The sequence below is a fragment of the Myodes glareolus genome, chromosome 10 (genome assembly GCF_982192425.1).
Source record: "Myodes glareolus chromosome 10, mMyoGla1.1, whole genome shotgun sequence".
Lineage (NCBI taxonomy): Eukaryota > Metazoa > Chordata > Mammalia > Rodentia > Cricetidae > Myodes > Myodes glareolus.
The window spans coordinates 52,337,369-52,354,075 of record NC_142035.1 but is presented as its reverse complement, the minus strand read 5'-3'; the positions used below and the strand labels follow the sequence as shown (position 1 = coordinate 52,354,075).

The following is a 16,707-nucleotide window of genomic DNA, read 5'->3' as shown; positions in this document are numbered from 1 at the left end:
GGAAAAATTTGAGGAGTATTGGTATTATTTCTTCTTTGAAAGTCTAGTAGAATTCTGTGTTGAAACAATCTAACCCTGAACTTTTTTTGGTTGGGAGACTTTTATGATTCTTTCTATTTCTTTAGTGATTATGGGTCTATTTAACTTGCTTATCTAGTCTTGATTTAATTTTAGTAAGTGATATTTATCCAGAATATTGTTCATATCCTTTAAGTTTTCTAATTGTGTGGAGTACAGGCTTTCAAAGTAAGACCTAATGATTCTCTGGATTTCCTCTGTGTTTGTTGTTATGTCCCCCATTTTGTTCCTGATTTTATTAATTTAGATATTCTCTCTCTGCCTTTTGGTTAGTTTAGGTAAAGATTTGTCTATTTTGTTAATTTTCTCAAAGAACCAGCTCTTTGTCTCATTGATTCTTTGTACTATTTTCTTAGTTTCTATTTTGTTTATTTTAGCTCTCAATTTGATTATTTCCTGCCATCTAGTCCTCCTGGGTGAATTTATTTCTTTTTGTGCTAGAGTTTTCAGGTGTTATGTTAACTCTCTGGTGTGGGATTTTCCCAGCTTCTTTATGTAGGCACTTAGTGCTATGAACTTTTCTCTCAACACTGCTTTCATTTTGTCCCATAAATTTGGGTATGTTGTATGATCATTTTCATTAAATTTTAGGAAGTTTTTAATTTATTTATTTCTTCCTAGACCAATTGGTGATTTAGGTGAACACTGTTTGATTTCCATGTGTTTGTGGACTTTCTGAAATTAGTGTTATTATTGAATTCTAATTTTAAGCCATAGTGACCCAAAGAGATACATGGAATTATTCCAATTTTTTGTATCTGTTGAGGTTTGATTTGTTACCTAGTGTATGGTCAATTTTTGAGAAGGTATATTCTTTTATGTTTGGATGGAATTTTCTAAAGATATCTGTTAAGTTCACTTGAATCATAACATCTGTTATTTCCCTTATTTCTCTGTTAAGTTTCTGTCTGGCAGACCTGTCCATTGGTGAAAGTGAAGTACTGAAGTGTCCCACTATTAGTGTGTGGGGTTTAGTGTGTGATTTAAGCTTTAAGTGTTTCTTTTACAAATATGAGGGTGCCCTTGTATTTGGTGCATTGGTATTCAGTATTAAGATTTTCTCTTGATAGATTTTTCCTGTGACAAATATGAAATGCCTTTCTTTGTCTGCCATGATTGATTTTAATTTGAAGTCTATGTTGTTAGATATTAGAGCTTGTTTCTTAGGTCCATTTGATTGGAAATTTTTCCCAACCCTTTATTCTGAGGTCTGTTTTTGAGGTTGAGGTGTATTTTTTGTATGCAGCAGAAGGATAGATTCTGTTTTTATATCCAATCTGTTAGTCTATGTCTTTTTATAGGTGAGTTAAGCCCATTTATATTAAGGGATATTAATGACCAGTGATTGCTAGTTCCTCATATTTTAGTTTTCATTGTTGGTGATGCTATTGTGTGTGTTTTCCCCTTCTTTGGGATTTGCCTCTGTGAGATCATCTATTGTCTGTGTTTTTGTGGATGTAGCTGACTTTCTTGGGTTTGGAGTTTTCCTTCTAGCACTTTGGGTAGGGCTGGGTTTGTGACTAGATCTTAGTTAAATCTGTTCTGTCACAGAATATCTTGGTTCCCCCATCTATGGTAATTGAAAATTTTGCTGGGTATAGTAGTCTGAGCTAGCATCCTTGCTCTCTTAATGTCTGCATAATGCTTGACCAGGACCTTCTGGCTTTCATTGTATCAATTGTGAAGTCAGGTGTAATTCTGATAGGTCTGCCTTTATATTTTACTTGGCCTTTTTCCTTTGCAATTTTTAATATTCTTTCTTTATTCTGTATGTTTAGTGTTTTGATTATTATGTGGTAATGGGATTTTTTTTATCCAGTCTATTTGGTGATCTGTAAACTTCTTGTATCTTCATATGCATATCTTTCTTCAGATTGGCAAAGTTTTCTTCTATGATTTTGTTGAATATATTTTCTGTGCTTTTGAGTTAGACTTCTCCTTCTTCTACACATATTATTCTTAGGTTTGGTCTTTTCATTTTGTCCCATATTTCTTGGATATTTTGTGTTAAGATTTTGCTAGGTTTTCTTTGACCAATAAGTCTATTTCCTCTATTGTATTTTCAACATTTGATATTTTCTTTTTCATCTCTTGTATTCTACTGTTTCTACTTGCATTTGTGGTTCCTGATCATTTTCCCACATTTTCCATTTCCAGAATTCCCTTGGTTTGTGTTTTTTTATTGTCTCTATTTCAGTTTCCAAATCTTGAATCATTTACTTCACCTGTTTGATTGCTTTTTCTTGGTTTTCTTTAAGGAGATTTGTTGATTTTTTTCTAATTTTCTGTTTGTCTTTTCCTCCATTTCCTTGAGGGAACTTTTCATTTCCTCTTTAAGGGCCTCAAACATTCTCCTAAAGCTATTTTTAGGTCATTTTCTCCTGCTTCATCTGTATTTGGGTGTTCAAGTTGTGCTATTGTAGAGCCGCTAGTTTTTGATGGCACCGTGTTGTTCTTTGTGGTGCTGAGTGTGCTTTTACCTTGTTGTCTACCCATCTTTTCCTCTGTTTGTTATACTTGTAGCCATGTCTCTGGTGATCACTCTTCCAGGTGACAGGAGATCCAAAGCTCAGATGGCAGAGTCTGAGCCATGGTTCCAGTCACTCCAGAAGTCATTCAGCATTCCAGGAGGTCGCTCAGTGCTCCTGGAGGTTGCTCTACAATCCCGGAGGTCATTTGAGTCTGCTCCCAAGGAGGTCTCTGCTCCAGAGGAGGTCCCTAGGTCCGGCATGATCCTGTAGAAGTTGCTGGCTCAAGCATGCTCCCATGGAGGTCATTGGCTCAGGCCTGCTCCAGTGAACATTACTAAAGTTTCATTTTTAATAATAAAACTTCTTTGAAATCTTGAAGACACCATCATCAAGTCAGACAAGCTCAAATATTCATTATTTGTTAGAAATTTTATTTTATGGAGTTAATTTTTGTAAGTAATCAAATATTGGAAATTCATCCTTTTCCTAAGGTTAGTGTTAATTGTCAACCTGACACAGCCTAAAGTCATCGAAGAGGAGGCTCAGCCGAGGAATTGCCCAGATCACACTGACCTTTGGATATGTCTATGGAGGATTGTCTTCATTAACGGATGTAGGAGGCCCAGTCCACTGTGGGCAGGACCATCCCTAGGCAGGTAGTTCTGAAATATGTAAGAAAGCTAGTGAGCAAGAGCCTGTGTGTGAGTGAGTGAGCAAGTCAGAGAGTGAGCCAGCAAACAGTGTTCCTCCATGGTTTCTGGTTGAGGTACTTGCCTTGAATTCCTGCCCTGTCATCCCCAACAATGAACTGTGACCCAGACAAATAAGCCAAGTAAACTAGACCACTTGGTAAACGATTTTGTCAAATATTGTCAAATCTCATGATTCTTCTGGTACTTTATCCTTCTAACAGGGGTGAGGGATAGGAGACTGGTGGCTCCTATGTGTCTCACACAGCCACAATAGCTAGAAACGTACATAGATATGAGTTTGGGGGCAATGTTGAAAACCTCACATCACTTCTGCCTCCAGTGGTCATTTAATGGGCCTCCAAACTATGAGCAAAGCATTTTAATGGCCATTTTTGCTCCTTTGGGCATTGCAGTCTTTAAGCATGTTTCTCTGTCATCTTGATGTATGGTGCAGATAGAGTTTGGGGATCAGACATGTGCTAAATCATGATGCATCCTAATTAGTAAAAAAGAAAAGCCAGTGCACAGTGCAGAGATGTGCTTTAGCCCAGAAAGACCACACGAAGCATTAACTGAATCCGTCACCCAGGCAGTTGGTAATAGCTGGGACATTGCATTCACATTTACAAGCCCTATCTTCCAAGAACATCACCGCATCCCCTTCTGATCTGAAAATCTGGTTACAGCCTTAAAACCATCTTTTGTCTTTTCAATTTGCACAAGACGTGTCTTTGTCTTTAACTCGCAACCCCACTGGGCATTGCCTCTGCCTCCCTCTCTGTTCCACACAACAGTGAATCAACTCAAGGAGGACACTAAAAAAGAGGACAGATGCCTTAGGTCATCTCATTAGTCATGAAACACACAGTTAATCCGAAATGGCCATTTGAGCAAGGCCTTTTCCTATCATTAAACTATCCAAAACCAATGATTAAATACGGATTTACAGGGCTAGAATGCAGAAGCCAAAATGACAAACGTGAATGAAGGGAAGGGCGGGTTCGATTGATCTGCCCTCAAAACAACTCAACTAGAAAGGAAAACGAAAAGACCAAATTCAACTTTAATATGAAAGGAAAATGTCTACAGCCTTGGTGTTTGGGTAATGACAAAAATCATATAGCTATTACCCCAATATTGCTTTAATTAAGAAAACTAAACAACCGTGTCAGTCTCTGGAAAACATTAAGAGAAAATCAAGAATGTTCTATTAAAAAGAAAAAATAACTATGCTTGTAACAATTATTACTAAACCATCACTTTAAACTTAAAAAGTCAAGCAGAATATTTACATTTTATTTGTTTTTAGAAGAATTGAGGGGATGTTTATAATAAAAACAACTTCTGACAAAGGAACATGAACCTTCAATAATTTTGATGGAGGCATAAAAACTGATAAAATGATCATTTTGAACCATTTCCTGCAAAGTTCGCTGAACTCAACCAGAACCTCAAACAAATTATTAGCATGCCACATGGACACCAGGTTTAAATCCACAATGACCCTATTATTTCATAGGCCCTTACTCTTGAGAGGGGAATGAAGGTACAAAACTCCCCTTTTTGCCCTTCAGAAATTTCTGGAAAAACTTGCACTAGTCTCGAATGTGTTGGGTGACAACCAGAACACATATGGGGTTCACAGTTTGTAGCCCAAGTGAAAGAAGCCTTAAAGGAGAAAGTTGGTTATCTCCAGAGATTCTCTTTCCCTCGCCATCTAAACACAGCAATAAAGTGGTGGCCCTGAAGGACCCTGAGCTCACTCCACGGTGTGGCTCTCCCTGCTGTCCAGTGCTGATCCACCTGTGCCGAATCTCTGAGTGGCAGCCTGTTTCCAGATACTCCCTGGCACTGCCCTCTGTGGCAATGGCTCCCCGGCTGCTTTCTATTTCAGAAGTCAGCTTGTTTGCTGATATTCATTAACAAGTACCATAGGGGATGGCACAGGGCTCCTGTGCTGGCCTTACTACGGGGCACTTACACTGAGATGGTCTGACGTCAAAGACAGCAGGTCTTTGTTGGAAGGATGGAGTTTCTCAAACAAAATAGTGTCTGCTCCTTTGGAATAAAGTTTTATCTGTCCTTCTGGATTTCGAACTGGAAAAAAAAAAGAGTGAGAGTAAAAGGGAGAGAGTTTGGAAAAGCAGGTTGTATTGTTGAAATCTGTGAAAACCAGACTCTCCCAGGACTCCAGCTAGCCCATCTGGGAATGGACATATGGGTTGAGTCAAGAACAAAGAAACTATTCGGGGCCTTTGGCTAGACAATCACTACCTAAGTCAGTAGACTTTATTCCTGCTCAATTAATTTAAAAAACACTCCTTCTACTGGAAGTTTTTGATTTTCCATACTCAGAAACAAGTATTTTTATACTTTTATACCTGACCTACCAACCTCCCTATTGCAAAATGGTGGAAAGACTTAAATTAAGCCATATGTATTAAAGAGAATTAAGAGCTTTAGTTGAGAGTTCTTGGTGTGGAATTCGAGATCTTCTATTCAAATAAAAATCACTGTCATACCAACTCATTTCCACATGGAATTCTAGCCACTGGAGTTGTTACCATCTAGGGGTCTTGATAGGGTTCATTTTCTCTGCGATTTGAAAATTGAAAAACAGCAAAAATCACAGAGAGAGCCGACAGAGTCAATCAGTGGAGAAAGACTTATATTAGAGGTAAGACTATACACACAAACGCAGAGAGAGAGAGAGAGAGAGAGAGAGAGAGAGAGAGAGAGAGAGAAAGAGAGAGAGAGAAAGAAAGAAAGAAAGAAAGAAAGAAAGAAAGAAAGAAAGAAAGAAAGAAAGAAAGAAAGGGGGACTCCAAAGCCCAAAAATCAGTCTCTCCTCTAGGGCTGGGGATTATAAACATCTTTGGGAGCTCTTTTTCCCCTACTTTAGGGCTGGCAGTCAGAACAAAGACAGGGTGACTGATAGGGCCCCAACTTGGTGAACCTGTCCTAATCCCTCCTTTGTCTGGCCCCTCCATACCTGATCCACGCAACCCCTAGGCCCTCGGGATGTTAGATGCACACCAGTTATGGTCCGTGCTCAGCTGCTCTTTCGGTCCCTTTGTTGTGAGGAAAAGCTCATTCATTTCAGTGGTTTGTTCTTGGGTCAATCATAGCAGCAAACATACTTCACGAACTTGAAAGAAATAAAGCTTCTACCCTTCCCCCACGGGGAAAGTCTGCTATTTGCAGGGCTGTTTTCCTTTTTTCTCCAGACACAGGAATTACAGCCATCACTAGACTTCTGGTTTCACTAATCTCACCTACATGTTCTGCCAAATCTCACTCTCAAGTCAGATAAGAGTTGACCCAATTTTGTAGGCTTGGTGTTACATTTTGGCACACAGTAGGCAATTAGTAATCTGAATTAATTATTTAACCAATTAATATGAATATGAATATATTTCTTCCTAGGAGATCCAACAATGCGAAACAACTACCTGGGCCACAATTTTACCTCACAATGTGAACACACACCTTCATAGGCTTTATCAGTTAAATCATAGAGATCTCTCCATGCTTTCCACTTCAAGTATTCTCTAAAATCAGAATGCCTCTGCACAGGGTAACATAAATACACTTTACTATTCATTTAGAGGGAATAAGGTGGCAATAGGAAACAGGAGGAAAGGGGTGGGTATCCCTGTGTTCTTTTCCCCTCATGTAGGTAATTCAAGTCAAGATATAAGAAAAACTGCACCAGGTCATGCAGATAGGAAAGTTGGCCAAGGGTCTTAAAACAGAAAGTCATGACAAGACCCAGGACTAAGAGATTCCCTGAGTGCTGGGTATCTGCTCAAGCCGGGAGGGCTCTACAAAAGAATGGGCTGATCATGGCTAATTAAGCACTTGCTCTTCTTTAGTAGTTAAGCCTTTTGATGAAAGTTTGATGGTTTGGATGATTCGGGGGGTGGAGATCGGGTCTCATATATAGCCCAGGCTGCCCTTAGACTTCCTGTGTGCTGGGATTAAGGTCAACACCATACCGGGCTATTAGGCTTGTAATCTCTTAAATTAAAAGTTTACAGTTGTGAAATCTTCAACTCAGATCAGATTTTTGAGAGCCAATGTAATTTATTCTTTAGTGCTTATCTGCCACCTACCTCTATTCAATAGCTTTTTTGTTATTGTTGCTTGTTCGTTCCTATCTCTAGATCTTAATGTACTTAATTGGTGCAATGGGTTCTTCCATAATGGTATGAGATTTATATGTTTGCTAATCAGTAGATTCTAAAACCTTTGACAAAATACTATAGTTTATTTAAATAGCAGTAACTTGAATGAGGGCCCTTGTCCCCAGTTGAAGTTAAGCATGCTGGTATTGAAATTATACATTAATAAGTTGATGGATGACAGTCCCCAAAACAAACAAATAATAAGGCAGAAAATGAAGAAGGAAGCAGAAGAGGAAGGAAGAGAGGAAATGGCAATGGGTCACTGAGGAAGAGACCTCAGCAGCAGTGCCTGAGCCCTCACGAGGACATTGTCCTCATAGAGCAAGCCACGTGACAATCAGGAGGCTGGTATTGCTTTTTGCCTATAATCAAACATACAGTCCCTCTTGAGTCCCGCCACACACCGACTGAAAACCAAGCAGCCAGAGTGAAGTCTGCCAGCCCCATTCTGCATTGAGCGTTGCCCTTATCCATATGGGATCCATTAAAGCAGACATCTGATGTCTGCGGTTAGACTGAGAATTCCCCATAGCCTGTAATGGTGACCAATGCTGAGCAAAAGTCAAACTTCTCCCCATATAACAATCTTAGGTTTTTGTCAACACCCTCAGAGCAAAATGAAATCCATGCTGAGTCAACTGAGGACCATTGACATCTCCCCTGGGGTTGTAAATTGAGGAGAGCTCCTGCTGATGCAATGCTAAGCCAACACCTAGGACAGCCTGCATGCTGCTTAGCCAGTGGAAACTGCCTGTGGCCTGTTATCATAAAAAAAAAAATTAAAATGAGTAGCCTCTGAACAACCTCTCCATACCATGTTCCGGTAAAGACCCCAAACCCTACCACTATGAATACATTCATTTTCCATTGTAGGAATTAATTTACTACAATGACCAAGATATTTGTAAGTTACAATGTGAAGCACAATTATTAAAATTCAGAGGGAGAAATTGGGGTTCAACCTGAAGATCCAAAAAGCAAAGCAGCCAGTCACTGGCTGTTACCTCTACCTCAGATTGAAAATGGCAATTCTGCCTCCAGGGGTCTCAGAATAAGACTATGACTGAGAGCTGATTCCTCCCATTTTATAATCCTCTCTAGGGCTAGGATTAAAGGCATGCACCACCCAATTTCTATAGCAGACTTGTGTGGTTACTGGGATTGAAGGTGTGTAACATTGCAGCCTGGTCTGTAAGGCTGGCCAGTGTGGCTATTTTACTCTCTGAACTTCAGGCAAGCTTTATTTATTAAAATACGAATGAAATATTGTTACATTTCCCCCTTTTATCTAAAATAAAAAAGGCTACAACTAATATAAGAAAACTATATATAGTAAGTACAATAACTATGTACAATATATATAGGCAATAAATATATCAACAAAGTCTAGTCCATTTGCATTTGACAAATTCAAAGAAAATACTCTATATCTATCCTATCTTGGTGAGTCCAAAGTCTTGCACATAACTTACTTTCTATCACAACTTGCATTTCCAACCAAAACTATCTTTTGTTATCTCTCAACATTATATACTTTACATTTCTTTAGTGAATTTCTTTTTTGAGTCTTGTAAACAAGGGAGACTCTAACTATAACTATCTAGTCTTCAACTACCTCAGAGACCTGAGAAGAAAATAATATTAACTGAGTAAGCAGGAAGTACAAGCAAGTGACTTCCAGAAAATGTGAGTAACAACAGAAACAGCTGACTGCCTGTACAGTCACCCAAAGTTCCTCTGCAGTGTTGAGGCATTCATCTTCAGCCTACAGGCCTAGCATATTAAACAGACTTGTCTGTGAAGCAGGATATTTTGTGTCCTGCTTATCTAATTAGGACAGCATACTGTCAGCAGTTGAGGCAAGAGCATTTTCTTGCCCAATGGCTTAATCTTACCACAAAGAAAATAAACTCCCTGTGGAGGTCCTTCAATGCTCATTATCTAGTCTGAAATAGATTGGTGCTCCCAGGAGCATACATGTCTTATTGTCATAAAAAAGAAGAACCTAAGTTATTAAAACATTTTAAATATCATATTCTGTAGAACTCTGAAGTGTTTGAAGATGACCTGTCTATCTAAAATGTATCTTCATTTGTCCTTAAAAACATACCTAATATGACTACAAGTTTGATTACACTGGGTGATTAACTATTAACCTATATTTTCTTACTATCCTAAACAGTTGGTAACAACAATTTTCAATGACTAGATATTTGCATTGCTAAATGAGCTGTATAGGTGCAATACCTTGAACAAAATTAGAAATGTATGTACAGTAGGTTTTAACAAAATTAACCTCAAATTTGTACCAATATACAAAATTTGTATACAGTATACAAAAGTCAATTCAATGTAAAACATTTAAAACTAATAGTTGCTTTATAAAAGTAAATTCAATAATCTACTTTTTTATCTTATCATATCTATATCTAACAAACATACCTATGACAGACATCCTTTTCCTGATGTTGTTGAAATCCAAAAAGGCAAGTAACTGATAAGTAACAGGTATTCCCAATTCTTCCACTGTTATTGTCTCTGGAGTCCGAGACTTAAAAACAAACCCAAAATTTCTAGCAGCGGTAACTAGAGCTCCTTCATCGGGTGATTGAACTTGGTAAACCAGCTGTCCTAAAATGAAAAGAGACAAGTACATTCAGGGCTGAAGGTAATAACTCATGTTCATAATGCCAATGCTAACCCCAATGAATTCTTTAATACCCAACTTTGGCATCAACTCTAAACATTTTTCTATCCTTAGAATACATCCTCTCACTAACCATCTGAAGCCCTGGGAGACCCCAAGGCTCTATGCATACCACCATGCAGTCTTCCCCACCAAAGTATTCAACTGTAAGACTGCCTCTCCTCTGTGATGAAAGTTTCTTGGGTCATGGATTATAGCTCTTCACTTTCAGTGACTAGAGGTTCTAACTAAAACATTGTAATACATTCACTCATATGATCCTCAGGATAAGCCTTTGGAGGAAATGATTATTTAAATAGCTATTTTCATTTTTATATGGATGGGACCTACGTCTGAAAGAGATGATATGATCATTAGGAAGATGGTGTAGGAGGTCCTTCAAAACTGCGCCCATATTCCCAAATAATGTTTATAAATGTTCTTTTACACTTAAAGGGGGATATGATATAGATATGAATAATTTGCATTGGTATGGGTCTTGTTTTATTGATATAAATTTAAGGTCAATCTTGTTATATGTATATTTCTGCTCTTGATTAAGGCAATGTGATTGTGTAGTTCATTTAAAAATGTGATGTATAATTAGGAAATATAGGTTGTTAATAGATAATCATTGATAATAGTCAAGCTTGTAATCATGTTAGTTAGATTTTCTAGATATATAGAGATATATTTCAGTTAGATAGGCATTCTTCATATCTTTCAAAGACTACACAATATGGAATTTAAAATGTTTTAATAACTTAGGGCTTTACATGACAATGAGACATGTCTGCTCCTGGTAGCACCAATCTACTTCGAGAGGAAGATGGGCATCAAAGAGGCTCCTTATGGAATTGGTTAGCCATTTGGGCAAAAAACTGCTCTTGCTTGGACTCATGCATAAACTGGATACAAAGAACCCACAGAGAGAGGACTGCTAAACTTTCCTAAAGGTGATTCATGAAAGAGTCTGCGAGACATTCTACAGGATACAAAAGAAAATAACTAAACTGTCTTTAAATTTTCCTGCTTCATGGATATGTCTGCTGGATACTATGGGCCTGTAGGCTGAAGATGGATGCCCCAACAGTACAAAAAAACTTTGGGTGACTGTCCAGGAAGCAAGACGTCTCTATTATTTCTAGAGTTTTGAAAGTTGCTTCTAATGCACTTCCTGTTTACTTAAGTAATATTATCTTTTTCTGGAGTCTTTGATGAAGTTGAAGAATGGATAGTTATAATTTTCCTTTGTTATACTAAAAGATAAAATAGATATAAATATTGTAACTGTAATTCTTGCTTGATAACTGTTTTGTTATGTGTAATTTTACTATGTTAAAGTAAAAGCCTTTCTTTTTTTTGTTTAAACAGAAAAGGAGAAATGGTATAGGAGGTCCTTCTGACTATGTGTTGCTTTCATTGGTTGAATAAAGAAGCTGCCTTGGCCTTTTGATAGGGCAGAACTTAGATAGGTGGAGTAGACCAAACTGAAGGCTGAGAAGAAGGCAGTGTGGCAGATTCCATGGTTCTCCTGCCCAAGACAGTTAATTATATTCATGCCAGTAAGCCACAGTTAAGTGGCAATACACATTAATGGAGATGGGTTGAATTAATATGTGAGAGTTAGCCAATAAGAGGCTAGAAATAATGGGCCAGGCAGTAATTAAATTAATACAATTTCTGTGTGGTTATTTCGGGGGTTAAGCAAGCCGGGCAGCGGGTCACAGACTGCTCCTTCTACAACAGAAAGGTCAAACAAGAAGCAAGGAAGCAGATACTCTGGCCTTTCCTTCACTAAGTATTAAAGAGCATTTTTATGAGACCAAATGCGTAAAAATCCGCCAAAAAAAAAAGGATCAGATCAAGATGTCAAAGACTTGTTGCTTAATAGTGTGAGTGCTGGGGTGGAATTAAAAGGAGAGAGAAAGAACTAAACATGTGGGAAGACTACATGGGTAGATACATGTTTACTATCTATAGTTCTCAAGATATAGTGTTAATAATTGGGTTTTCTATTAGTAGATATACTATTCCTTGTGAACAATAAAATCCTACTGGTCTGTATATATTCTTGAGTAAACATTTACAAGCAAGACCAAGAACAAATCAGTTAAGAGGCTAAAGCGGAAAGATTTCCTTGAGTTTGAGGCCAGCCTGAGCTTCATAGTGAATACCAGCCTAGTCGGGATACATAGTAAGACTCTGCCTCAAAAAACCAAAAGAGAAAAAGAAACGATAAAATAGTTACTTCAGAATCTTTCATAGTTTACCAGCAATAGGCAAGATGCAAATTTACCACTAGTAGATAAAAATTTCTAAATAAATAAACATCATCTATGGATTAAATTAAATATATTACAGAATATAGGATAGATAACTATATGAACGAATCACACAAATTGACTATAGTTATAAAAACAGCACCTGTGAGCTTTTAAAGGAATAGAGACTATGATGAGAATATTCCATGAGCCAGGACAGGCTTGATAATCAGGCTCTTTGTTTTACTCAAAAGATGCCTCCTGCTCTCATGAGTTTACTATGTTAAAATCTTGATGTTAACCAGTAAAATAAAATAATAAAAGTACATTGTTTTCAAAATCGCAGGTTTCAAAAGGACTAAATCTATGAAAAGACAAAAAAAAAATAAGAGCCTAAGAAAGGTAAGGTAGGACAGACTAATATGGTTGAAAAGAACTTCAAATGTTATCAATACTTGAGCTTTAAGTATTAAAACTAAGTGTAGTGGCAACAAATAAGCAAATGAACCATGTGCTCTATTATCCTTAGCATTGTCTACACTGATTTATTTTTAATGTTAAGATATATCATATACAAGAGATCTATCCAAAATGTAAGGGGAGACAAAGGAAGACCAATAAAAGCTAAGTACAGAGATGTCTATGAAGGAAGACCAGTCAGTCAACAACAGTAACCTCTAAGACAAAAATGACTGCCGGAGACAATGACATCAGAAAGGCTATTATTCAATGAAGATGGAAGTCTGAACTATCATCTAACACGACCTTATAAAACAAACATGCAAAAGTACAGCATACAAGTGTGCTGTTCTATTTGGTGCCCTTGGCATATTTTGATGAGCTGAGAAACTGAGTTGTCAAAATAATCCATTAGTAAAACCTGGAAGATTGCTCACACCTTTAATTTGAGCACTTAGAAGGCTGAGACAGAAGGATTGCCATGAGTTGAAGGCAGCCTGGGCTACAGAATAGCAGTCTGTCATCAAACAAACAAAAGAACAAGAAGCTTTAGCATATTGTTGGATATACATATTTAGAACACAGTACCCTCAAATTATATATGCATTCATCTCAAGCATTTGTTAAATGTTCATGAAAGCCAAGCATATACCAAGCCATTTTCAAGCTTCAATAAATTTTAGAATTAATATAAGTCAATAAAATAAGTTTTAAAAATATACTAAAACTTATGTCATTTATTAAAACAGAAAATAAAAGAAAAATCTTCCTATCAGGTAGTGGTGGCACACACCTTTAATCCCAGCACTCTGAGACAGAGGCAGGAGGATCTCTATGAGTTTGAGGCCAGCCTAGCTACAAAACAGGTTCCAGGACAACCAGTGCTACAGAAAGAAACTCTATCTCAAAAACAAAAACTCTCCCTAAAGTACTTGCGTTTCTCACTCTCTTGTTCTGAAACTTCACTCTGTCAGAGCCCGAAACCATAGTCCCTCCAGATAACAAACGCCATATGCAGAGTGATATTCTCAACCAGGAGCTGAATTCTAAGTATTAAAACCAAATGTTAGATGTGAACTCTCTCCTTTTCTCTAAGTGACATTTACTCAGTGAAGTTTTGTTTTGAAAGTTCCTTAACATGTATGGATTTGTTTGAGTCTTTGAAACAAAAGCTTTGAAACAAAAGCAAGTTCACATTACCTCAAAACATAACCCCATCGGTGGTGTCCGGAGACAAGAGGTAGAAACCATTGAAAACATGCCTGTTTCTAACTCTTGTCTCTTCAGAAATCCTTGTGAGTGGCAAGGGACATTGACCAGCCGCAAGAAAGGCTGAAGAAGACCTCAGGAAATGCTGAGTGTGGAGCGCAGATGGCTGGAGCACTCCTTCATGTACAGTGGGGATATAAAATGGTATATTAATATTTCTAAAAGACGGTTGAATGGTTTCTATGAAGTTTAAACATATCCTTATATGATGAGCTGGAAATTTCCATTCCTAAGTATTTAGACATCCTCCTTCCAATTTCTTAAACAAATAATTTTTAAAAGACATAAAAAGTCTTTGTGGCAACTTTACTAACAGAGAACTGGAAAAGGTTGTGGCATGTTCATAAAGAGAAATGCTACTTTAATAAAAAAAAAAAGAAATTAGTAACTGAGATACCAGTACTGATGACAGAACACGGCACACAGAGTATATACTGTACAATTCTGCTTATATGGAGGACAAGAACGGCAAACTCATCTTTAGTGATAGAAGTCATGGCGGAACTTGGGTGGGTTAGAGTTTCTAGAAACTGAATGGGAAGGTCAGGAGCAACTTCGCTGCACTGATGGAAGAAATTTATGTCTTGATCCAACCAGTACTTCTAGGGATATTTGTAGCTGTCAAAGTTAACCCAATTTAATGTTTATGCATGTGTATGCATGCAGTATACGCATACACATGACATGCATAAACATGTGTATGATCTGGGCACTTCATGTGTAAGATCTGGGCACTTCAATGCATTGAGTTGTAGCACAATGTAAATTTTTAATAATGCCAGAATTGAAAATGAATCTACAAATGTGAGAACTATCTGAAAGATAAAATGTCAAATTGATCAATAAAGAAACAAAGATAGAGGAGGAAAAATCATAGTTCAAAACAATTGCATAAGAAAATGAAGGCAGGGGTGAGAGAAAGAAAGCACCAATAGTCTCCGAACTCAGTCAACAAATGGGAACAGAATCTTGGAGGCCTCGTTAGTAAACCCACTTAAAGAACTCCATTTGGCACTGCTGGACACTGGGCTCCTTCTCTAGCCAGCTCACTCTGAATGGCAGGCTGAAGCAATACTTCTTCTATGGATGCATCCTTAAAAATATTTTTCTACACTGGCTGGGTTCAAGCCACCTCATAAAAGGGTTAAGACTTGAGTCTGGGACCCGAGACCAGAGGTGAAAGAGTGCAGTCGCGTCAGACTACCACAGACTAGGAGGAGAATGAGAAAGCTAACCTATACAAAATTCTATCTCTAATAAGAGCCCTGGCAGACTTCTTATACTAGCCCTGGAAAAGCAAGGCAGTAACATAGGTGTCATGACTTCCAGAACAGAGACTCCCCACATCCAGAAGGTCAGTTACATGATCTTCTTCATCCATACAATCTTGAGCAACAGATTGAAGCAATAAATACCATTCACCAAATAGGAATTCTCTCACACAAAGAGGAACAGACAACCAGAAATCACCAAACATTTGAGAACAACACAAAAGTTAGATGCAGAAGAGGGGGAGGAAGGGAGGGAGTGAGGAAGGGGGGAGGCAGGGAAGGAGGGAAGCTGGGAGGGAGGGAGAGAGAGAGAGAAGAAGAGAAAAGACAGAGAAAGACAGAAAGAGAGAGAAAACACTCAATAAAATACAGAATACTGGATGAAACAAAAGCAAATTTCAAATTAAGTATAATTAATATCCTCAATGAGATCTAAAGAATATCATAACATTAATGGAAAACAGATTGCTATTAAAATGAAATAGGGTTTGGGAAATGAAATAAGCTCAAAAGGCAGAAATAAAAGAAACCTCCTTAAGGCAATTCCCAGAAGGGAATATAATAATTCCTTGTGGTGTTAATATTATAAAGATCAATTAAAGCCATAAATAAAATTATGCGGATCTTCAAAGCAATTAAAAATCTAAAGAATGGGTTAACCCAGCGCTTATTACTTCCTTGGGTAGTAATTTTAACTTAATATTTGGTAGCAAAAGGAAACAAAACCTACAGGTGAGACCGTTAGACTTGAAAGGAAGAAGTTGATTTTTTGGCATCATCGATTACCTCCCAGCATCAAAGTGTAAAGTAAGCCAGCTTGTTTTGGTGCATTTTATGAACTTGAGCTCCACCAATCATGTAGCATGATAAAGGCCTTGACCAGAATGATGACCACCGTGTGTTAATGTAAGTTTACCCCCATTCTATGGTCATCTTTATCCATTAGGCGTTAATGTGCTATGTGACTCAACTTTGTTACCCATTTGTTCTGGGTTCTAGAAGCTTCACAGCCAAATGTGGTGCTCAATCAAAAGAAGCATTTCATCTGGCTGAAGGACATACTTGGAGCTTTCTTTTCTTATTTATTTATTTTTTTTCTGTAGCTTTGGAAACTGTTTTGGAACTAGCTCTTATAGACCAGACTGGCCTCGAACTCACAGATATCTGCCTGCCTCTGCCTCCCGAGTGCTGGGATTAAAGGTGTGTGCTGCCACCACCCAGCCTGAAACTTTCTGTTGGTACTGTATCTTTTTTTCTTTAAAGTATTTATGGGGACTGGAGTGATGACTCAGCAGTTAAGAACACTGGCTGCTCTTTCAGACAATCCAGG

The 16,707-nt window shown here is 37.8% G+C and overlaps 1 protein-coding gene across 5 annotated transcripts in view; it reads right to left on the bottom strand.

Annotated features, from left to right (window-relative positions):
* The window catches only part of Atp8b4 (ATPase phospholipid transporting 8B4 (putative)), a 171,662-nt gene that overhangs the window by 60,533 nt on the left and 94,422 nt on the right, over positions 1-16,707 (bottom strand). For all 5 annotated transcript variants that reach the window (XM_048459636.3, XM_087911238.1, XM_048459634.3 and 2 more), the window contains exons 16-17: positions 9,871-10,059; positions 5,223-5,338 (exon numbers count right to left, since the gene is read on the bottom strand). In XM_048459636.3, coding sequence (XP_048315593.3) covers positions 5,223-5,338; positions 9,871-10,059 — 305 coding nt within the window. The remainder of the gene's footprint in view (positions 1-5,222; positions 5,339-9,870; positions 10,060-16,707) is intronic.